Genomic DNA, 23,758 nt, shown 5'->3' on the forward strand with positions numbered 1-23,758 from the left:
CTTGAATTTTAAGTTGCTTTGAGTGTATGGACCCTGTATACAAGTCAGACACATTGGTCTTCACTACAAAACAATGAAGCAGACTGCCATTTGTAAAAAATATTACTTTTTTATTTTTTTCACAGAAATAAAAGTTAAAAAAATTTTTCATGCTCTGTCTCCAACTTTAATGGCATAAACATCCTACACTATTCTGGAATGACGCACAAATTTCAGATCAGTATCAAAGTGTTTGAAAAATTTCATCCATGATTTTCCTAGAAGTCAATTTATCTATTGTATCTTACAGGTAGGAGATTTCTTCTTTAAAAATTTACTGGATACCAGTACATGTTCAACCCGGTGACAAATTCTGCTGTGGCAAGGCAGTCTACCGAAGCACTACCAAATTGTCAAAACTTCTCAAGTGTCTTTAAACTTTTAGTGATTTTAATCTCAAAGATCCTGTCTCTGTCATGAGATGTCTACCAGCCCTTCTAATTTATGTGAAGAATTTACTCCTTAATGATGACAGGCAGTCTAATCAGAATGTAACACAAAAATCAGCTCAGTCTGTATTTCATCAACTTCTACATCTTCAGTTTTCTTATTTCCAAAGTTGACATACAAATCACAGATTGTTATCACTTAATCACCATTCTTGCACCATCAGCACAGGATGATTTGTGTTTCATTTTGTACACCACTGTGGCAAAATCAAATGTCCACGGCATTGATTGAAATATGTACTAATAGTATGAAGTGACATCGTGAATGCCACTAGGTTGTGTATTACAGAAGTGTTCAGAGTGTTCTTGAAGTGTGTCTGACATTTATGCCAGCAGTCAGCTAGCCTGGCATGTCAGAATCTGATCAAAGTCTTTCAGCACAGCCATATTATTCTCTTGGTTGCCTGTTTTGCACCGTCCTAAGATACTGGGTAGTGTCAAAATAATAGCAGTCAATGTTAACTGCTAAATAATGCCCGTGTAGCCCAAAATTATCCTAAATTCCAGTATGCTTTCAGTGAGCAGAACTTTGTACAAGCTGCATAACTGTCCATTTGACTTCCAGTCTGATGGAATTAGGGATATCCTATGTGAACAAACAAACTTCTATGTCATTGATGATGCTGGATGACTTCCAAAACACAGCTCTTCTCTATGTATCCCTCTTGAACGAATTAAATGCCCATTTTCTCAGTGTATAGCAATTCTGTTTAAGACTTGATTCCGTGTAAGGCATGCTACAAACACTAACTTTCCTTTTCTTTGACAATACTGTCAACTCCTACAGCCTCTGAAACAGAGTTGAATCCATCTTTCCTGAAATTTGATGAAAACAATGAAATCAAGATCATTGTCACTTTATATCACTTATAGCAGATGTTTTTTAAAGGATGGTTATTACACATGCTACAATAGTTTCCCAGTCATATTGCTTTGGTGCAGAGTATGCATAAGAAATCATGCACAGAACTGCACCATTTTTTTTGTAAGTGAACTTTTAACATTATAGCAAAATAGTGTTTCACATTCATGTTACAGCTAGTAATGGTACAAAACCTTGCATCTTTGAATCATCTGTAATTGTTGTATGAAAAAGTTACTGAATCACATTGAAATTGCTACCATAGAAAATTTCTGTTGCACAGAGTTAAAAATTCACACTTTCAGTCGACTTTAGATATTTTGTCAGATAATGTGCGACTGTGTATTATAATATTCCTGATGTGGCACAGGATCTAGATGCTAAATAAAACATTACATCTTTCTGCCCTCTGTAATTTGAGAATGGGGCAGAACAAAACACAACAAAATTGTCCAAGTGGGAAGCTTTACGATGGAGTTGTTACCATTTTTACCTGAGCAGTTCATCTAACTCTCGCTTGATTTTGTTGACCACTGGAGGGCCATCAAATGCCAGGGCAGTGTACAGCTGTACCAGTGAAGCACCAGATCTGATTTTCTCATAGGCGTCAGCTCCACTACGTACACCACCAACACCAATTATTGGTAAATGACCTTCCAAGATGAGAACAAAACTTCAATCAACCAATATTGCCACAATTTGCCAACCGGCTTTCTTTTAGTCAAAACAGAAACTGCACATATCTCTGGTTTTGAACAGTGTTCGAAATAATCGGTGGCAATGGTGGCATTTGCCACCAAAAACTATCAATCTGCCACCAAAATTTTTTCTGGTGGTATTTTTCTGCCACTAAATTTGGGTCATCATGTCATCGATCCTACGGCTTGAACGAAGGAACACTGAAGGAACACGCGTCGTCTGACGGCGGAAAACTCATTAGCAAAAAAACCCGAACTAATTGCGACATTTTGGCATGAATGAAAACATAGCGTGAATCCAAACTTGTGATTGGCTAATCTCCATATCGATGACAGCAGCTTTTGTTACACTTGACATGCTGTTGCCCTCTGTGATAGCCGCATATGCAGTCATAGGGCACAAGAGATAAAGCATGTTGTGACATTTGAAAACAAAGCCAAACTGCAGCCTGCATGAATTAAATAATAATAAATACTTGCAATTCATTAGCCAGTACAGGGCTCGAAAAATTCCTATCGCCAGACGCCCGTGGCTAGTGAATTTTGCGTTCGGGCAAGTAAAATCAATATGCTTCCCGTCCGATGGGCAAGTGCACCAGCGGGTGAATTAACTAAGCCCTGGACAATTCAAGCTTGAAAACGTATTTCATTATGTCTGTACACGCCTACAATCATTGTAAGTCCTTCAACTCTCCAAAGTTTTTCTGAAAACCCTTGAAAATCCGCCCGACATCGCAAAATAATCGTTCTTGCTGTTGTAAAACACAAAAAGTCGTAAAAATAGAGTTTTGCGACATGTTCTCTACGACGACACGGAGTGAACTCACTGTTTTGTATGTGTATGCCGTAAAGTGGTATGCTCTTGACAGTGGTTGCCATTCTCTTTGTGCAAGTGTATGAGTTGTATGACAGTCGATCGGCTTCACGCGATAGTGTAATTGCACCATGTGCTTGGTAAATGGATGTAAACTTATTCGAAGCCATGGATCTCGGCAAATGCTTACTGTTCAACGTAAATCAACACCCAGTTGAAAAATTACAAGTTTACATCGTAGTCGAAACGGGCTCAGCCGACCAAGGAGGCCACACATTGCAGCTACGTAGTGCATGAGATGCAGACAGTTTCAAATTACGTGACTTGGTTGTTGGGAATCGGCTCTCACTTACAGAAAACAAATCTGCACTGAAGAGTAACGGAAACGAAACTTGAATCTTATCTGCTCTCTTGACGAATACATTTATCAAAATAAAACTTTGACAGACTGCTGTGCTCAGTGAGCAAACATGTAAACAGGTAAAAGGGTTGCAGATGTACATGTGCACATGCATTGGCAGATAAACACCAGCAGAGCAGTTGTTTGTGATCTCAGCTTGATAATAAAGAGCAGCAGCCAGCCATGCACATTGTAAATCACACAATCTTATTACTCTTATGCAAAGATTTTCATTTGGATTAGGTTGTGGAAAAATTCCAAATTCAAAGATGTTTTCTAGATGGCCAAATCTACAGAAAAGACTAAAGTATTCTCACATTTCTTCTGCGACATTTCAAATTTGGTAATAGTCCTTCATTTTAACAAGATGTACATGTAGTTCATGTTTGAATATGTTTTTTCCCTCTTTGAATTCACTTCATATGGTCAAACTCTTGCTCTCTGTTACAAATTACTGGTACAGTTATTAGAAATTTAGGGCAAGTAATTTTTCCTCTCGGCCAAGTAAAAATGAAATTCACGTGTCCCACAGTTAGTAAGTTTGAAAATTTTTTTTTGAGGCCTGCAGTATGGGTTGACTTTTTGTGACGTGTACTCACCATATTTTCAAGAATTTATAAATTAGAATGAGTATGTGGCAATGACAAAATGTTGTATTATACCGATCACATGATGTGTTAAACTGCCACCAGATTTTTCATAATTGCCACCTGATTTTATATCCGGTGGCAACTTTTGCCACAAGAAATAAAAAAGTATTTCTATCCCTGTCTCTGGTTTTGAAGACTGTAAGAATATAATTCTGAAGAGAAAATTAGATTTATATTATGCTGATTTACACAACAGACTGAAAAAGTGTTGACCAGGTATTAATAAATGCACAATTAGGTTGATAAAGAAGATAAACCTCAGGACTTGCAAGTTCATACAAGTAAATATGGCTTATGGCCAGGTCTGAATATTTCTCATATGTACATGTCAATGTGTTTATTAATTTCTACGTCCTAATTTGTGATATAAAATTGCAGTTTAACATAATATGCTGTAGCATTTTGTTACTCTGCTATTTTGAATGTGCCATGTCTATATTGTGGGTTAACCTGCTCCCAGTAAAAAGTTGAGGTTTTGTCTCATGTAAACCTGATGTGGAAGATTGCCTACCTCATAACAAAGTTGCAGGTGACTATGAAGTGCCCAGAATACCTGTGAATTTACTGTCCAGAATAATCTATCACTTACCCTGTGTTAGTTTGTACATATCCTTGACAGCACAAGTGGCCAAGTCTTTCAGTGGTGGTCCACTTAGTCCCCCAGTTTCCACTTTTTCTGGACTTTGTAAACTTTCTGGTCTGGTTACGGTTGTGTTGCTGACTATCAAACCATCAACTTTACACTAAAATTTAGGAGAACGCAAGTTGAAAAATAGCATGTCTTGACACTTGTCAACTCCAACGATACTTCATTAGCATCTTGATATTTATTCCTTGAAAGCTTGTATTAATTATTAGAGTTAACTCATATTCAAATATAATATCAAAGAGGTCAAATAATCAGTATCATTCAAGGTAAATAAATAATTTACCAGGTCCAAGGAACAAATAGAAAATAACAATAAGGTCATCCTGAACCAGTGGTGGTACTAGTTGTTCTGAGTGGGTAACATCACTAATAGCATGCTACACCAGTCAAGATTAACCCAAAAGGAGACAAAATTCCATGTTATCTGGCAAAGCCAACAAACATTCGTTGCACATATTCTGAGTCAAAGCCAGGTATGCTGTCACTCATCATTTGAGAAACAGATACGTCATATTAAGATACATTACATAGAACTTCATTGAACTTACATGATTTCGCTAATCTACTGTCTGAGAATCCTTGCCTCATAAACTATTGTGAAAAGGGCAAACGGTGTCCTTGCAGTTTTGATACCTTCCGGCTTGACAAATCAAATATAAGTCAATTCATGCACCATGGCATTATTTTGAAGTTGCATCTAGGGTTTCAAAATCCTTATGAACTATTTGAAAAATAGTGTGAATTGAAAATCGTCATTTAAAACCCTAAACCTCACAGGCAGTGGTAAATTTATCTGTATTAATTTGAAGAGTCTACTGTATTATAAAAATAGTTCACCATTTCACTCGATATGACTTGGGCAATATCTTCCTTGTCTTTGTAGGTTAGATCAGGAGCTATTTTCACAAGCAGTGCTGGTTTTGGAGTTTTTGGCAAAGAATTTCTGGCTTCCAAGACCTGTTGAAAGAGGAAATCACAGAATGAATGTACCAGCTTTTAGTATATGACTTTGCATTCTCTGCACCTTCAAGCGGTTTTTCTCCCAATATTGTCATCATCATTTGTGATACCTGACACTATTTAACTATTTAAAATTCTCATCAACCCCTTCCTGCCACTTCTTCAAACATGATGACATCTTGTCCAATCAAGATGGTTAAAGCTACATGATGCATGGCACATGCCTCAATCATTCATGCAAATCTTTCTGAAAATACAATGGACACATTGTCCAACGGTCAGAAGGTCTTATCACTACAGTTGTTGGGTTGTGTGACAAGGCGTACCTTTTCTAAGAGTTCTTGCAGCTGTTCCCTGCCTTGCATCAATCTAAGTCCAGGTGTGTTGGGACTTGAAATGTTAATCACAATGTAATCTGCAAGTGGTCCTAATTTCTGAACACCTTTGACATAATCTGCCACAGCATCAGGAGATGTCTTGTTTTTTCCTAAGTTTACTCCAAGCAGACCTTTCCTTGCTACAAGGAAAATGAAATAATATAGCTGTCATTAAACTTTGCAGACTTTCATCTTTAATCTTACACACTTGTTTGGGCTGGGTTTTTTTCAGGATTCTGACACACTATACAATGTGGAAATCAAAGGCTGAGGCTGGTGAGTAGTTTTCACAAAAACATGGCTTTGTCAATGGGGATTAGATTTGTAACAATAATTTAAATACCAAAAGCTGCGTCAAGGGACATTAGCTGAAACTTTTGACTAATTTTTCACTACTCTGTTTCAATGTATCAACTATAGAATTTTACTATAATCCGATCATCATGACCAATGCCCGGTGTCCTGCTTGCCAACACAGCCTGTACATGTGAAATGACCATTGTTATTGTTGATAAATGTATTCTAGTCCAGACCTAAATACAAAATTTAAACAATAACAATGCAGATTATACTCATATAGGGTATATTTATGAGCTAACTATTAGGAATTTTTCCATGGTTCAGGGATTCAAACCAGAAACTGCAGATGATACACAGAACAAACAAAATAAAATGACCAAAGTTACAGCTAATGGATCTTTAGCATAGACCCCAGAAAAACAACTTTTTCTCTAGAGTCTACGGTTAGAGGTAAACTTGATGATCAGCCATTCATTCCACTACATCAACTTCATGGCCATAAAGTATACATGTGAAGTAATGGTAGGGACGTCAAAGTCTACCATACGTGACCTTAAACTAAGGGTAAATACTATTTAAATCAAAATCTGCACTTTCATGCAGAATCAGCCACGGCCTGTAAGGAAATGTTCTATGATCCATGGTTTGGAAAATAACCATGTATCCACATTCGCACCTTTTTTGCCATTTCGCCATGTTTCAAGTCTTTGGTAAGCAGCATCATGCCCATCACTGTTAAAACCATACCTGTGTGAAACAATACAAATTATTTATGCAAGAATAATATCTGGTGAAATCAAATTTCTTGCCATATTTGTTACTTCTGAGTTAGTTGGTACAAAATGATAAATAAACCTGAATTTGCAAAATGTTAGAGGAGTGCTACATTGATCTCAATCACTCAAGCTCTTAATTGCCACTTACATGCCATGAACCCTTTCATTGCCATGGTTTGGCCCAAACCTATATGTAATCAATGGTGAGTGTGGACCTGTTAATTGGGGATTGGGGTGAACATTTTAACAGGTTAAAGGTGTTCTAACTCTTGCGATATATTGTGTTGTTACAAAGAGAGAAAATACAAGAAGTAACAGTGATACAAAGTGCAAGACAGGTGGAAGAGTATCCTCAAAATTTCAAGATTATCTGCATTTTTTGAGTCAACTTAGCAATTTCTTCAAATTCAACTTTGGCCACTCAATAACAATTTGTGTGATATGTGAAATCTTTTGAGTCAAAGAGAAAACTCTGAGTGAGTTGCAGGTACAATTAGCACAAACTGTTCACCCCGTTCCCTGTAAACAGGCCTACAATCACCATTGATAACAATTGGTTTGGGCCAAACCAAGGTGCTTAAAGGGTTATAAGGCATCAGTGTGTCTTCAAAGCCGACTTTTACAAGCATCATTGAATCAAGAAACTCGTCTCTGACACAATAAAATTTTACATATTATGCGTACTGGTATGGGACTGATGCAAATAATTTTCCAAATATTCTTGAATCCAGGACTGAAAGGGCTGTCACATGAGGGCGCTACAAGTGTGGGAGAGCCTTCATATGACAACAGTCCCTACATCCACGTAAGGTGTAGGTGGAGGGACTGTGAAATAACAGGCCTTTCAGTCTTCAGTAAAGTGATACTCCTCAAAAGTCAAGAGAGAATCGTTAACCAGCAGAGTCACCTGTTAATTATCGCTTTATCTTCAGTCAATCTGAAGACTCTTGGTTTTGGATTTCCTTCCTGGGGTTCCGGTGTCACACTGCCAATCTCTACAAACCCAAATCCAACCTTTAGAAGTCCATTCATGGCATCTGCGTGTTTGTCAAATCCCGCTGCCAAACCTACTGGGTTACTGAACTCCCTGCCAAACACTGTGGTTTTCTAGGATAAGAGCAAGAACAGGATGGAAAGATATGGAAAAATTTAGATATGTGTTTAATTTATTGCACTTCAATAATTGGAAAAAAAAAGATCTCTGAAATAAAATGCAAATAAATCTTGACAATTATTGAGCAAAATGCAATATCAAAAAATAAATAATCCACTTTCCTTTAAGGAGTCTGGGTGAAGCCTTTGAAGGCAGTTTTCACACACATAATTATACATTTCTACTAATGGTACTGTAACATTAGGAGGGATAAATAAAATCATCACTTCATTTAAGATAAAGGATCATACTAATACTGTACTATCTGTCAACTAAAGAAATGAAAGACTTGTCTCCATAACACTTTAACAGATACTTTTTCAAATTCAGGGCTGCTCTGCGCTTCAATGCAATTTTCCATAATTACAAAGTGGGCATAATATCATATTGCCACAATGTCATTTTCTAAAAGTCTTTAAGATCAGAGTGAATTTGCAGATATCCTTACAAAATGACAATGAAAGAGGAACATTTCAATATATGTACAATATGAAGTGGGAATTTGAGAAATCATTTGCAATTAAGTTGGTAATTATTGATACTACTAAAGGTAGAATGTATAGTTGACCTTTGACCTTACCAAAGCTGGTGGATCGGCATACTTGTTCCTTGGTACAAGTCCCCATGCTGCCATCCTGACCCCAAGTTCATGACCCTTCTCAGCGGAGACTACTCTCATCGTTGGCATCAAGATCTCTCGGTAGAATCGCTCATGTCCACTGACTGTGCATATTCCACCAAAGAACATAAAACCACCACTCACAATAATGGCTGCTGACTTGATTTTACTCTGGGTTCAGGTAGGAAGACACAGAGAAATACATTTATCCATTTATGCAGGTCTGCCTGTCAGATGACTTTGAACATTCAAGAACCTTTGAAGAAACATGAATTATTACGCTTGATAATGTGCAATCTTGTTAAAGTCAGATTAGAAAATCTGAAAAAAATGCAAACAACAAGCAAATGTGGAAATGTTACCATCACTACATTCTATTTATTCAGATATTATGTCAACAGCTCCTTGGAGAACCTGCAGCAGCTTCATGACAATGATGTAAATTTGTGTTGTTTAGATGGCCTTCAAATTGGTTTTCAAACAATAAGTTTTTTGTTTGCAATGTTTTGTGGCTGATTTATCACAAATACATCTTGCAGTAAATAGCAATTTCACTGAAGAAAGCAATATTTGTCTTGAAGAGAGCAGATAGTAGACACCGGATGTGTTTCTCTACCACTGCATGTTCAATAAATAAAAGTATTACACAACATCTTGTTAAATAAAAGTTAAACAAATCCTCGGTCATGATATATTCTTCATAACCACAATTTCTACCTTTTTTTTCTGTATTCTTTTCATCATTACCTTGTCAATTAAAATTTTCAATTTCAGTTTGTGAATGTACTATGTCAGCTACATCATTTTCTCATTACCTGCAAGCAAATTGGAGACTGTTTGATCCTTACAATTTTCATAGCTACTTTCTTTCATCTTAATCTCATCTTTATGATGGTCACATATCAAAATATTGGATGAAACCCAACACACTTACTTCATTCACCAAGTGAGTTGCAGTTTACAGTCATGGCTGAACTGAATTTGGTTGAATCAAAGCTAGTGGAACAGGTGTTACTTTCTATGGTTGAATGTTTTATGTGAAGTGTGTTCAATTATTGATGCATTTGCAGATGGAACTATGTTCCACAATACCTTATTGATTTTATCTGGGAGTTCAAAGGTCATCAAAAGTCTGAATATGGACGCTTATCATTAAAACATCAACATAACATTAACTATTGCTACTTATTTTGAACTAGATTCCCTAAGTCTAAGTCGGGGAGATCATAAGAACAAGTTCAGCAAAATTAATTTTCGTTATAAAGTATTAAACGAGCTTTCATAGTTCTCTCCTTTGGTAGATACCTCTTTATAACATTTATGAACTTGAACTAGCTAAACGAGGGATGCAATGACTGTTACACACGTACTCGTGCACTTTGCATATTGCATGGATGTACAAAAATCTATTATTGTACATCCATGCATATTGTAAGGAAACAGCAATTTCCCCGTAAACTGAACTGTACATTTGACTTCTCCAACTTTGCTTGTTTCTTGGGCCGACAATTCTCCGACAATCGAATTGATCAAAACGTCGTTTTTTGTTGTTGTTTTTTGGTTTTTTTTTTTTTGGGGGGGGGGTGTATTTCAAGCAACACAGTGCACCCCGTCCAGCTACGTGGCAACTAACATATGCGACATCATGTATTGTGCACCTTTTCTGCATTTAGGTAATACAATGTTACATCATGATGATTACATATGATATACTTACCATGCTACACAGTACACTGCACTGTCACGAACTGAAGCACGATCTGACTCGCTCAAATTAATCGACAGCTAGCCAAGACGAGCTAAAATCTCGTTTACAATGAACGAAGTCCGTCACCTTAACATCACAATAAGAAAAGAACATTCAAGCATGGCTCAAAGTAGTAAAAGTATCTGTAGCCTGTAGGGCTTCGTTCGACCTTGGCGGGAGATTGTTTGGTTGTTTATTGTTACTGCACTCCAAAAAATGAGTCGGTGACCCATGACCGGATGACCCAGCCAAGTTGATCCAGCCAGCCAAAGTAATATTCATCGGCTATTATAAGTTAAAAGAGAGATCGATGGTTTAAATACTTCACCAGTTGATAACTTTTTCGAATAATTGACGGAAATCATCAACGACACACATTTAATAATTAGCTCCTACAAAGTTATTTGCATTTAACGGGCTGGTCTGCTGGGGCGCCGCCAACGTCTGCAGTAGAGTAGAGCGAAGGAGTCCACTAAAAGATGGGGACTGCATTTTTGGGTGAGTTTTATGTAATTACAGCGCGGTAATAATAAGCTATGCAGGTATATATGGCGTCGAGAGCTCCTTTGATCCTTTTCTTGGCTCAGGCTACTTTAAGAAGGAAAAATAATCAACTGTTTGTCAAGTATGTTTATTTGTTGTCGCGTATGCGTGCCTTGTTGTCCACGTTGATCACATGTGTTGCAATATTCCTCACCCAGACATCCATGTCACTCATATCAACGTTCATGCCAGCCTGGCATGCTATGTGCTGATTCAGCACATAGCAAATTCGAAGAGTAATATCACTTTCTGTTTAGATATTCGTTCTATTAAAAAGTTTCAGACAGCATCTAACTGTATCCATGGATGTACAAAACCAGATCATTGGACATTGCTGATGGGATCCCATCAGGCATGTCAGGCAAGGGTTACTCCAGGGGATTATAGAGGCAGTGCCAACAAGGAAAGGGGAAAATATCAACTGCCCCTAAAATTTTGTTCTTATTGATGTACTAGTGTTTTTTGAAAAGTTGAATAAGCTGTATAGCATATAGAAATACAAGCACAGTGTTAGCTGCAAAATTGTAGCTCTACCGTGTGGCGGTCGGTGAGTTTTGGTTTTTGCGACCTCCCTCACCAGTAGAGCTACAATGCCGAAGGCCCTGAAGCATACAAAATAAGCACGCTGCACATGGCACGGCATTCTGATGTAAAATCCCATATATTTACAGCATTTGGTCATACTGATTTATCACTACTGAAGATTAAACACTATACTACACTAACCTTGTCGTGTATGGGGTTTGGTATTTGTTCAAATACGTCGATCGCGTTCCAAAAAACATTTCTTGGAGCCGCCATTACCAACTCCCGGTAATGGCGGCTCCCAGAAACATGCTCAATGTTTATGGAACGCGATCGACGTGTTTGCGCTAGTACCAAACCCCATAAGCGACAAGGTTAGTGTTGTATAGTGTTCAGTCTTCAGTAGTGATAAATCGGTACGACCAAATGCAGTAAATATGTGGGATTTTACATGAAAATGCCGCGCCATGTGTGGCGCGCTTATTTTGTATGCTACAGGGCCTTCGTCATTGTAGCTCTACTGGTGAGCGATGTCGCAAAAACCAAAACTCACCGACCGCCTCACCGTAGAGCTACAATTTTGCAGCTAGCACAGTGTAGGCTATAATTCTGGCATGCAAAAGGACTGGTAGCAGTAAGTGCTCTTCTATAGCCAGGCAAACACTGATACTGTCACAGAGCTGTTACTAACTCACTCCCATTTTTACTGTTGAAGTCAAGTTTTGCCTCAGGTTCAAGTATTTTATGTCTGTGCTTTACATTAAATTAAACAACAAAACCCCATACAAATGGGCTCTCAAAGTGTTTCTACCATTGGCTTTAAACAGTATGTCTTGATGATGAAAACAACTAAACTACATTTATCAGTTGTCCGGAGCCAGGCTTATGTCAATTCCGCCAAATTCTTGAACTTTCTGTGACTAACCTCCGTACTTTTTTAGAAGCAAAGGGGGAAAGAAAATTGAATCATTAGTGTTGTGGGATATCATTTGAGATACTAACCAAGATACCACAGGAATTTAGTCTGGTAAAATATTCAGAGCAGGTCAGGGGTGAGATAATTGGGGGACCTCTGCAATGATCATTTCTTCACTATTGCTTTTCTGTTTACAGAGTTGGGCATCATGCCCGAAATCAGCAAGGCAGTTGAAGAAATGGACTGGCTGTAAGTTAAAGGTTGCATTGTACATTATCAGCAATACCCATATGTGTAAAATGATTTGATGAAGCTCCGAAATTGTCTTTTACGTGTCTCCAAATGTCCATTAGATGTACTATTCATTGCTCCCCTACCTGCGAAACGTATGTGTTTCAGGAAGTGTTCAAATTTAATTTGTTTCTCAATTTTTGAGGTACTTTTTGATTTTAAGTCAAACAATTTTTGCAGACTGCCGACTGATATCCAAGGAGAATCGATACCACTAATTCTTGGAGGAGGTGATGTCTTGATGGTAAGTCAGAAAGTGCTTGTGAAATCTTTGACAATCACAGTAAATGCAATTGTAAATGCAGATACATTGTTTGAACATAACGTTATAGAATTGATATTCGGAGTCAGGGAAGGCAATTTTTCATGTCATTGGACAACAAAATTCTAATGTAGCTGTGACAATGTGTTCAAAGTCAGACACAGGAATAGTACATTGAGTTCTGTGCACATGTCATCTATCGCTCCAGTTCATTCAAAAGTTCGTGTTAAAACATCAATTAGCAAGGGAAACACACAATGAATTAGCTGGTACTGACCATTTTCAAATGCCATACAATCTGGTATTGCTATGTAGTGATTTTGCTCATACTAAGAAAAGCGCCGTCTCAGACATACTTGATGATAAATCTGATGAATATGAAAATGTATATGTAGTGTAGGGCATTTATTTATTCATCTGTTTTTTATGTATTTGTTTATTTATTTGATGCATCAACAGGCGTTCAAGGCCCAATAACAGACTCTGACAAACACACAAATTACAAACAAACATAACAGACAACTAGTAACAAGAATAAAAGTATTCAATATAAAGTGAAATTTACTGAAAAAGACCGACATTACCAGTATTACACTTTTATAATTTTCTTACCACACAGGCTGCTGAAACTGGAAGTGGCAAGACAGGGGTGAGTATATTCATGTTGAAAGCTCTTTGTACACTCTGAAGTTAACAACATTCTTTTTGTATACTTAATGAAATAATCAGTTACATGGCAAAAAGTTAGTGATGGACAAGTGTCAGTTAATGATTATAGATGCCCTCTCCTTTAGCGTCCTAGAGCCCTGGACTCTTTGTGGTTTCCTTCCAGTGCCAGCATGGAATTTCATTTGAAATCACGTAGCACCGCCAGCCACAAGTGACCATACTATTCTGCTGAGTCACAGGTTATATAAATTTTCATGATATAATGCACATTGTGTCATACATTAAAAATATGAGCATTAAAAAAACAAAAACAAAGTGAACTAGTACTGCCCAGGGGCACTCACAGAAATGCCAAGTCTCTGAGAATCTTGGTGTACTTGTGATGTGCTCCATTAACTCTCATAAGTGCATACATTCATATCACAGTCTTGGAGCAAGACTACCCAATATAAACCATGAGAATTTCCCACCCCTTCAAACATACCATGAGAATAACTCGCGTCCACCTCTTCCAATGTTTGCTCTTAAGTATTATCATTTTCCTGGTTACAAAAGTTAGTATCAGATAAATAGATAATCACATAGACACTGTTCTGACTTTAACATCACGTTCAGTCACTGTTTGAAATTTTCATTATTAGGCTTTCTGCATGCCAGTGATTCAGATTGTATCTGAGACAATCAAAGACATTCAAGAAGGCAAAGGAGGAAAAGCAAAGATGACTTTCAAATCTGGTAAGTACAGATGAATAATTACGCATCTTCAAAATTCCTAAATTTCAAAGGTGTTCTTAAAATTAGAATTTATAGTAGTAATAGTCATTATGGGAATTTAAAGGTATACGTTACTAAGTCTCCCACCTGTCCTTTAAAGAGGTCCACACTCATCATTGATAACAATAAGGATTGGGCCAGACCATGTTGGTTAAAGGGGTAATTGTGGTCTTACATGGTGATTTACTGCCTGTGAAATTTAGAGTTCATAACAGTTAAATTTTGGCATAAAATTTCATATGTATCATTTTTAACAGACTTGATTAGATGTTGGTAGAGTTTCATCCATTCCGTTGGAGCATTTGTTGGTATGATTAACGTCGGAAAGAGTTTAGAAAACAGAAGAGAATTGTGTGACAATTTTATATTGAAGCAAGTTATTATTTTAGTGTGACATGTATTTTGGAGAATATGTCTCCGTTTCACAAAGTGTGTTTCAACCAAGTTGCAGATGATGAATGAAAATTTTTATGTGTGGAGTTTTGCAGTATTATCAAGTCATTTTAAATGTGTAATAAAACTTAATCAGTGTGTTTGCTTTTCTTTCCTCGTAGATACTACAAAATGGAGAATGAATGTATATGATCGAGGATCATCTCTAGGTACAGTCCTTCCAAAATGCTTGTTAAACATATTTCTGTTTGAAGAAGTATGCACCTTGAAATTGAAAGACTTAACCTTTTGCTCAAACTTTCCTCAAGCAATCTTTCAAACATTGTCTACGAAAACCAAGAATACAAGCTGGCCACCATGCAAATTAGGGTAATATGATAACCAATTACCTTAAATTTACCGACAATTGAAATTCAATATGGCCGCCATTTCTGTATTAAATCTGTGGGAAAATTAAAATTCTCAGTTTTCACAAAATAAAGTGGTGAATATGTCATTCACTCCAAGAGCTTCTAAATGAGTCTAAACAAGCAGTAGACCAGAAAAGTAAATCTGCCCCTAAGGCGCAATCTACTGTAAATGAAATTGCGCTTTAATTTCCGTTTAAGCTTCATACATGGGCAAGAAAATTTTCAAAATCATCAAATTTTAGCTTCAAGATACTGTATAAACAGACTATTAAAATCAATTTTTGTTTCAGCAATGGACAAAGAAGGCTTACTTTGTCAGAGTCGTGATCACCATTCCTGGCACGGCACTCGGTCTAACAAAGGTGTCCGGGGAAAAGGTGAGCTAGTGTGTGCATCCAGTATTACACTACTGTGTAACAACAGATTTGAAGCTAGTCTGTAAACTCTGAAATTCCTTTGATATCATTTAGTAGTTATTTTTAAAAGGTAACATATGGATGAACAAGTGAGCTTTTGAATTTAGACCTCTGAGTATTTTCAAACACGTTTCTATGTAACGTATTGTCATCTGTGATGTATATGAATTAGTCATCAGTATTTCTTTTGAGTCTGTCATAATGAAATCGACTCTTGTAAAATGAACGATTGGATACAAAATTGTAGAAGCTATATACAAATTACTAGATGCATTCTCCAAGTTGAAGAACTTTACAGACAGGTACACCTACCCTGGTAAGTTTCCTAATTTGAGCTTGGGTTTTCTGCTGGAAATGGCAGTTTTGAACAGTACTGTAAATGGACAGCTCTCAGTGTTCAGTGCTTATTTCTAGCATTTGAAACATCCCAAAATGTGTACTCTGCTTGCCTTGTAGGCAAATACTACTATGAAGCTACAGTTACAGATGAGGGTCTGTGTCGAGTAGGGTGGGCAACACCCAAGGCAGACCTCAGTTTAGGTGAGTTACACTCAACAACTGCAACCAATGTGTCTGTCATGAAGGTCTCGCTTTGATTTTATTGCACCATTGCAATGAAGATTGTGTTTACATGTTTTTATATCACAAAATTGCCGAGACTGTTTTCAAAGTTTTCAAAGTAGTAATGCCAAAAATTACATTGCAATCGATGATAAAGTCTTGTCTGACAACAAATTTTTGCTTCTTTAGAATTAACCCGATTTATGTGTCTCTAGGCATGTATGTCATTTGCACCAAAACCCTTTGGTGACTTATTGAATGGACTGATGAGATGATTTCTACGGCTCCACTTTTGTTAAATGTTCATTAAAAAGTGTTACATGTCTTGTGAACCAAAAAAAAGTCATGTACAGGTAATACTCCAAAGTTCATTTCAAGTTTTCTGATTTGAACACAGCAAAGATCCTTCATGATGTGTTTTTCCCTCTCCTGGGATTTCATTTTGATATATGTTTGACAAAAAATCTATGCTTTCCCATTGTGCATGTTAGATTGCCCACAGCACATGTCATTTAGCATCTGTGTATCTCCAGTGCGTGCAGAAATAATACATAACGTAAAAAATATGCACACACAATGGTCCATTCTGATCTTGATGAAATCCTTCGCCATATCCCTCTGTGACAGGTACTGACAAGCAAGGATTTGGTTATGGAGGGACTGGCAAGAAATCCTTCGGTCGACAGTTTGATGATTATGGAGGGGTGAGTGCCTACACAATAAAATGATGCATTGCCAGGTTGCTTTGGTCAGTTTTTGAAGAAGATGGCCATTTATTATTCCTTGTGTAAGGCAGTGATATCTCTTCTTGTATTATTCGTAAATTCAAAGATAACAAATCTATCAGTTTGACATGAACAAAGGGGAAAATTTAAAGGGGAAGTACACCAATGCTGATGTTTATTATATTATATGTGCTAGCTTTTGGGTCGTTTATTCCATAATAGCCATCTTCGTCATTTATAACTCCCGGGATTTTTGTACAAAATGAATAAAAATTGTGGCAAAAGTTGCAGTTTACCGCTTAATCAACTTAATGTATTTTGAATCATGGGGGAAAGCGCAAGCTTGGCGCTTTCATCACATGATATGGCAGGGACCATCTTCCAATGGGTATGGCATTATCCACTCACGCTCACACCAGGCTGTGCGTATTTGCATAACTATGGTTTATGTTACGAGCTGTAATTGTTTTGCATACCTATCATTTCATGTAAAACATTTTCAGGCATATGGCATAAATGATGTACTTGGCTGTTACTTAGACTTGGATAATTCAACCATCAAGTACACCAAAAACGGTAAGTAAATAGTTTGTCTATTGCATCACAAGATCAGACTACTGAGGCATTTTAGTAGAGTGCAAGATCACAAAAATGGAACTGGTTGTAAATCCTTTTTCTGTAAGTTCATCTGTCACTATCAGGTCAAGGTGGTGAAACATGATAAAACGTAGCCTCAACAGTATTATATATTTTAACAGACTTTACCCGCTGAAGACCATAAAACATCCAAAACCTGCCTTGCTAATACCTACATCGTGAGGTGATTATGGCCAATGTGATCTCATTGTGTCATAGTATGTCACAGCAGTAATTGTCACAGTAATCTTCTTGTTACCATGGTTTCTAAAAAGGGCAAAAAGAAAGTTGTTATACCTACCGTGAATGTTTCAGTAACACACATTGCCAGGTTGGCAACAGCGCCCCCAGTGGTCAAATTACTTCCTACCTGCTTGAACTCACTGGCTGAGTGAGGCTGTGAGTGACCAGATTTATTGATCATGTGGAAACACTGTGCCAGACAAGCTTGTGCTCAGTATATGTCGTATAGAATTAAACAAAGATTGATGTCACATATATTTATATTTTAGTATATATATTATATTTTCATATTTTACATTGTATGTAGGTACTCACACTTCTTGTAAGTTGCACTAAAATTCTCAAATAATTGGAATGATGCTGAATGTACAAATATATTGCAAATGAATCAGCGATTGAATGGATCAAATGTGGTTTTTGCATGCAGTCTTCTATTGAAAGGGTGTTCTTTAGTCGTAATGTTCGTGAATTTGAAGAGATTTTTCTGCTTTAATTTCAGGTACAGATTTAGGAACAGCCTTTGATATTCCCGGTCATATCCGGGACTCTGTATTCCTTGCTGCAGTTGTACTCAAGGTAACTTTGAGATGGTTCTGATCACACTTTTATTATTTAGGTAGTATGCGCCTTGAGAGTAAAAGACTTAAACTTTTGCTCAAACTTTCCCCAAGGAAACTTTCAACCTTCTCTTACCACATCAAGAATACAAATCAGGCATCACCAAGCAAAATGTGGTACTGGACAAACAAATAATCTAACATTTACTGATATATAAAATTCACAATGGTCACCATTCCTGTGTTAAATCAATGTGAAAAAATAGAATTTTCTTTTTTTTTTTTTCGAGAAATTAAGATGGTGATAAGTTTTTTTCTTCAACTTTAAAAAGAGTTGCCACAAGTGGTAGATCATAAAAGAAGTGTGAGAGTCTGAATATTTGTCCTTGAGGCGCATTCTGCTTTAAGAAAAATAAACATCCCAAAAAGTAGGAAACCAAATAATTTAAAAGTGAAGATTAGTAATGGTATTATTAACGCTGAAAAATTTAATCTTCAAAAGTTTACCAGAATTATGGACAAGAGTTGTCTTTATTTTGATCAGTTTAACAAACAATGATTGAGAAAAACATCGCCAGTTTAAATTAGAATTTATGTGTGATTCTTTTATTGGTGGGTTGTATTAACTATTTGCTTGTCCTTTGATGACAGAATGCTGAAATGAAATTCAACTTTGGTGATACCAAGTTCAAGTTCCCACCTTCTGTAAGTACTAGATCATCTAGAAGTACAAACACTCTCCACAGGTTATCATGGAAGAATCTGTTTTGTTGGGCGAGAAGCCAGGTCCAAATCACAGAATTTCGTGCGAACTTTTTGACTGCTGCCATAAAAATTGACTAAAAACTTTCTTTCAAGAAAACTCTGAACATTAGCTTTTGTAGTCTGTGTATCTGCAAAGCCATCTGCCCTACAACAGATCTTGCCATGGTTGGTTGTTGTTGAAATTTAAATAGGAATTCAGGGTGACAAGACATAAACACTTAAATAACCCTATCTATATATTTTTGCAGGGTGGTTTCATTGGTCTCAGTGAAGCACCAGCCTCAGTAGTATCTCCAGTTGTTGGTAAGTCAAATTGCCATATTTCTTGCCATTGCACTGCCAAAAGTATAGGTTTGGCCCGAACATATTTCAATTAAATCAGTTTTTACTCGAATCGTTAAACGTTGCAAAATGTAGCAGTAGCTCTGTAGTCATGTGTCTGAAAAGAATGATATTCACAGTAATACGTAGTGTAGATAATTCCTTGGAGTTGTCATTGGCATTACATTATCAATGTTGGAACAGTCTTGATTGTAGAGGCATTAAGATTTCACAGACAAAACGTGCAAATATCTTAATAGTGGAAAAGCTCTGAGTCATTTTTCACATCATTTGCCCTCAGACTTACCCAAAGTGCTAAATTTAAAAATAATATAGAGACAGTTTGGACAAAATTTACAGAAAAAAATATTCCCAAAAATACCTTCTGTCAATTAGCTTACAGGGCCCCTGCAAGAAAATATCATAACATTTTCACTGTTTTTAGATAAATATCTGGTGAAAAAATATCCCTTCTGCAAAAAGTTTTATTTGTTTCTGATATTAATTACTTTTAATTACTTTTATTGACACTCTTTACCCTAAGGAAAGGGTAAACATTGTCATACATAGAGACTTCAAAGAAGCAATACAATGAGTAGCCAAAGAAAAACAAAACCTGCAAAAATAAATAAATAAATAAATAAAAATACATATATAAATAGAAGACAAACTGGAAAGAATATTAGTTTGTTAATTGTTGTTGTTTGTTATTGATCTCTCAGTTGTAGACACTTGTAAATGTACATTGCAATGGGAATGTATAGTTTCTTGTTATTCATCATGAATTCTAAGTGACTGTTATGTGATAATGATTGGAATGTTGGGTGTAATGATTGAATAGTATTGTATAATGTATCTCGTTCTGATTTATAGTATTCACAATTAAATAAGAAATGAATCTCATCTTCAATATGATTATATGTACATCTTTTGCAAATTCTTTCGTTGATGGGGGTTTTAGATTGTCTTCCAGTTTCTATGTGGAATTTATGGTTACTGAGCCTGATATTGAATAAATCACTCACTAATTATCACATCAACATCTTCCAATGGCAAGATTTGCTTTTTGTCCAACCGATAATACTGAATTTTGATTCAGCTCTGTGTGAACCAGATACTCTTCATGGTTGCCAAGAACTTTTATCCTTTATCCTTCAAGGGTTGAGGTTTCTCTGTTCACCAAACTTTGTCAAAAGTCTGCTCAAGTTTTGATAAAGTGACAAGTCAACTATTTCCTGCAGGTTCACATATGTGAAAAGTCGTCTGTTCAATTCCTATCATGGCTTGAATATCGATGTTTGTTCTTGAATTATCAAAAGTGTCCAAATTATACTCATATCAATACTGATGGTTGGCTTAAACTTGAATTGTCATATATGTTTTCAGATGTCATGAGAACATACAAAAGATACATTCAACAAAATTCAATATAGTTTCAAAGGAGTAAGTTTGGACTTGCATCTTGATGTGTACTATACCGACTGCCAGGGTGTAGGATGTTATCACAAACCAGAATACTAATTATGTCCCAACAAGGCCACTTATTAAAAGTTCTTTTATTCCTCACAGAATGTCTTTCTAAGATCTGTCATTTCTTCTCTTCTCTGTTGTAGGAGGAGGTCAAGCCGTAGTTGAGTCCAAACCAGCACCAAACGCTCCAAAAGCAATCATTATCGAGGTAAATATTATATATATACCAATAATTTTTAACTCCAGAGGAATGTGTTCCAATAGCTGAAATATAAAGAAGTTTATGGTCAGACAGGTGAAATTGTACAATTACCTGCCAAATGGACAGGTTGAAGTAATTTCCCAAGTTTATATTTGTATAGATCAGAGGTAAGGTATACAGATGAGGATTAAATGTATAAGGGCTTGTACCTGCCTGGATGTCTGGTTGTTGTCATTTTCTGTGAATTTCATTCGCTGCTAATTGTTTTATTTTTAGTGCAATCTTTTTCGTGTGCACTCTTGTTTGTGCATAAAATGTGTGCTTACAACCATTGCATGAGTGAACAAGTTTTATAGAAGTCTTTGGATAATTAGTGTGACGTGGGGTCGGGAGGAATGGGGTGTATTATATTGAGAAAAAAGACCAAGGATAAAGTAGGTGTCATGCCAAGCCGTGTGGCTATTTTTTGGCAATTTTCCATGTCCTGAACCATAACTCAGACATGTATCAAGCAAATTTATTCAAAGGTGGTACAAGGACACTGACTCATAGTATACATATGTACGTCGATTTGTTTCTCGATATGGTCCGATATGGCCACATGGTGGCAATTTTGTTATGTTTTTTTTTCATGCCGATAGCCATAACTCCTAGCAAGTCTCAACTGATTTTATTCAAAGGTTGTACCTGGACATTCACTTACTATGTCATACATATACGTGTTGATTTTTTAAACAGTAAGATCAAATATCTCTGCGTGGCGGCGATTTTGTTACGATTTTCTCATGTACTGAGCCATAACTCAGACATATTTCCACCAGTATCATTCAAAGTTGGTACAAGGACATTGACCGATTTCATACATGCTCGTCAATTTGTTTCACGTCATGTAGCAGTATCATGTCAATTATTGAAGTTTCATAATTAGGCTGATATGTCAAGAAATACTGCATCAAATTTCATGAAACTTTGTACAGATGTTAAGCTCACATTGCTTTAACAGTGAAAAAGACATTTATTAGTGTCATTTTAATTAATTTGTAATTGCATATGTAATGAACTTTCCTAATTAGAGTGATATATCCACAAATACAACGTCAAATTTGATGAAACTTGATACAGATGTTGATCTCATAGTGTTGTAAATGCTGCATTAAACTTTATGAAATATGGTACTGGTGATAATCTATTAGTGTTAGGATAGTATGAAAAAATGTTTTGCAACATCCTGTCAACTAATTCCCAGTTGACTCATTTAATGACCTTTAGGATAGTGGCCTACATTGGTTTTATGTTTTAATCACCATGGAACTCATTCTTGGCCATTGAGTGCCATCTGTATCAAAGTATTTTTTCACAGATCTAATTAATGAAGAGGATTGTATCCTCTCTGAGGACCTGTAATCAAAGTACCCATTAACAAGTGGGGACTGTGTCATCAACGATGACTTTTCATACTATGTTGTAAAATTTGATTTGACACTGTCTGCTGTCCATGGTTAACGAGAAAGTATTTTCACAATAAGACTGATGACTTGGTCTCCGAAGTGGAAATTACCTTCGTTGAATATTGCCCCAAAACTCACATGTACTATTGTCACATTCATTAAAAGTTGCACCTTGGTTGAAAGAAATTCAATTCAGTGATTATATCAAAGTTGGTGATCTCACAACTTGATTTGTAGAAATACATAATAAAATGAATATTTACAGAAGCATATCCTAATAGAGAATGAAACAGAAAGCCAATTATTTTAGGGGATTTAAAATTCAATGGAAGATAAAGTGTCAACATTAAATATAAACAGAGAGAATAGTCTGCAGGCGTACCATGTGAAAAATATGGCCCTTCCAAATATAAATACAAATACAAGGCAGATCGTCCATGTAGCCGACACGAACATGAAGTGTCTGTTACCGGCTACCAAAAACTATGAAGAATAGTAAAGAATGAGCTACAAAATCACTATCAGTTTTAAGTTGCAGGTAGAATGAGTCTGTGCCTTTGTATAAAATACTATAAAAATAGTAGAAAGTGAGCAACCAGCTGAAAGTTAGTCGAGGAGACCTTTACTGCATATCATTTGCATCTCATTGTCGGCTACATGGACTGTGTGCCAAATACAAAGCTTGATATATTATTATTCTCTTACTATGAAGATTTTCAGTCATCATAAACATGTTTATTGATGTAATAATCTTTTTCTCTGTTTATTTTCAGCCATCCAGAGAATTGGCAGAGCAGGTAGGTAGTGATCATCCAGTTGTAATAGATACATTTGGCAATTGTTTGAACAAATGATTAGCCATATGTAGTAATGTTTGTTCTGTTCAATGAAACCACACATGGTATTTTTAGCAACAATACTACTTAGTATACAAGCTAGTCTTTCCAATCCTGAACAGCTGTGATCTAAAGGAGGTCAAGGGTCATTATGTATAGGGGCATCTCATTATCTGCTGTCAAATGCTCCAATGATCAGCTGGTTAGGTAATTGAAAGCTGTATGTTATATAATTTATGGAAGTCTGTAGGATGGTATTCACAGTAACATAGTTTGTCGCAGTCAGTTACATTCTCAGTGCA

General features: G+C 36.4%; 2 protein-coding genes across 2 annotated transcripts in view; one reads left to right on the forward strand and one right to left on the reverse strand.

Moving 5' to 3' along the window:
- Positions 1 to 89: 89 nt before the first annotated feature.
- On the reverse strand, positions 90 to 10,691 carry LOC139148200 (dihydroorotate dehydrogenase (quinone), mitochondrial-like). Its single transcript, XM_070719517.1, has 9 exons — positions 10,464 to 10,691; positions 8,708 to 8,917; positions 7,882 to 8,081; positions 6,875 to 6,945; positions 5,848 to 6,038; positions 5,399 to 5,518; positions 4,502 to 4,655; positions 1,844 to 2,003; positions 90 to 1,304 (listed from the first exon to the last, which is right to left on the reverse strand). The coding sequence occupies exons 1-9, from the start codon at positions 10,464 to 10,466 to the stop codon at positions 1,235 to 1,237; spliced, it is 1,179 nt and encodes a 392-aa protein (XP_070575618.1). The 5' UTR covers positions 10,467 to 10,691; the 3' UTR covers positions 90 to 1,234.
- Positions 10,692 to 10,874: 183 nt separating this feature from the next.
- Positions 10,875 to 23,758, forward strand: part of LOC139148195 (ATP-dependent RNA helicase DDX1-like) — a 29,027-nt gene continuing 16,143 nt past the window's right edge. The window contains exons 1-15 of the mRNA XM_070719507.1: positions 10,875 to 10,991; positions 12,675 to 12,726; positions 12,949 to 13,012; positions 13,650 to 13,679; positions 14,341 to 14,434; positions 15,028 to 15,075; positions 15,567 to 15,653; positions 16,149 to 16,232; positions 16,881 to 16,957; positions 17,482 to 17,554; positions 18,357 to 18,433; positions 19,066 to 19,119; positions 19,428 to 19,482; positions 21,114 to 21,178; positions 23,394 to 23,417. Of these exons, the coding sequence (XP_070575608.1) occupies positions 10,973 to 10,991; positions 12,675 to 12,726; positions 12,949 to 13,012; positions 13,650 to 13,679; positions 14,341 to 14,434; positions 15,028 to 15,075; positions 15,567 to 15,653; positions 16,149 to 16,232; positions 16,881 to 16,957; positions 17,482 to 17,554; positions 18,357 to 18,433; positions 19,066 to 19,119; positions 19,428 to 19,482; positions 21,114 to 21,178; positions 23,394 to 23,417 (903 nt within the window). The 5' untranslated portion in view covers positions 10,875 to 10,972. The remainder of the gene's footprint in view (positions 10,992 to 12,674; positions 12,727 to 12,948; positions 13,013 to 13,649; positions 13,680 to 14,340; positions 14,435 to 15,027; positions 15,076 to 15,566; positions 15,654 to 16,148; positions 16,233 to 16,880; positions 16,958 to 17,481; positions 17,555 to 18,356; positions 18,434 to 19,065; positions 19,120 to 19,427; positions 19,483 to 21,113; positions 21,179 to 23,393; positions 23,418 to 23,758) is intronic.

This window comes from Ptychodera flava, chromosome 13 (genome assembly GCF_041260155.1).
Source record: "Ptychodera flava strain L36383 chromosome 13, AS_Pfla_20210202, whole genome shotgun sequence".
Taxonomy (NCBI): Eukaryota; Metazoa; Hemichordata; class Enteropneusta; family Ptychoderidae; genus Ptychodera; species Ptychodera flava.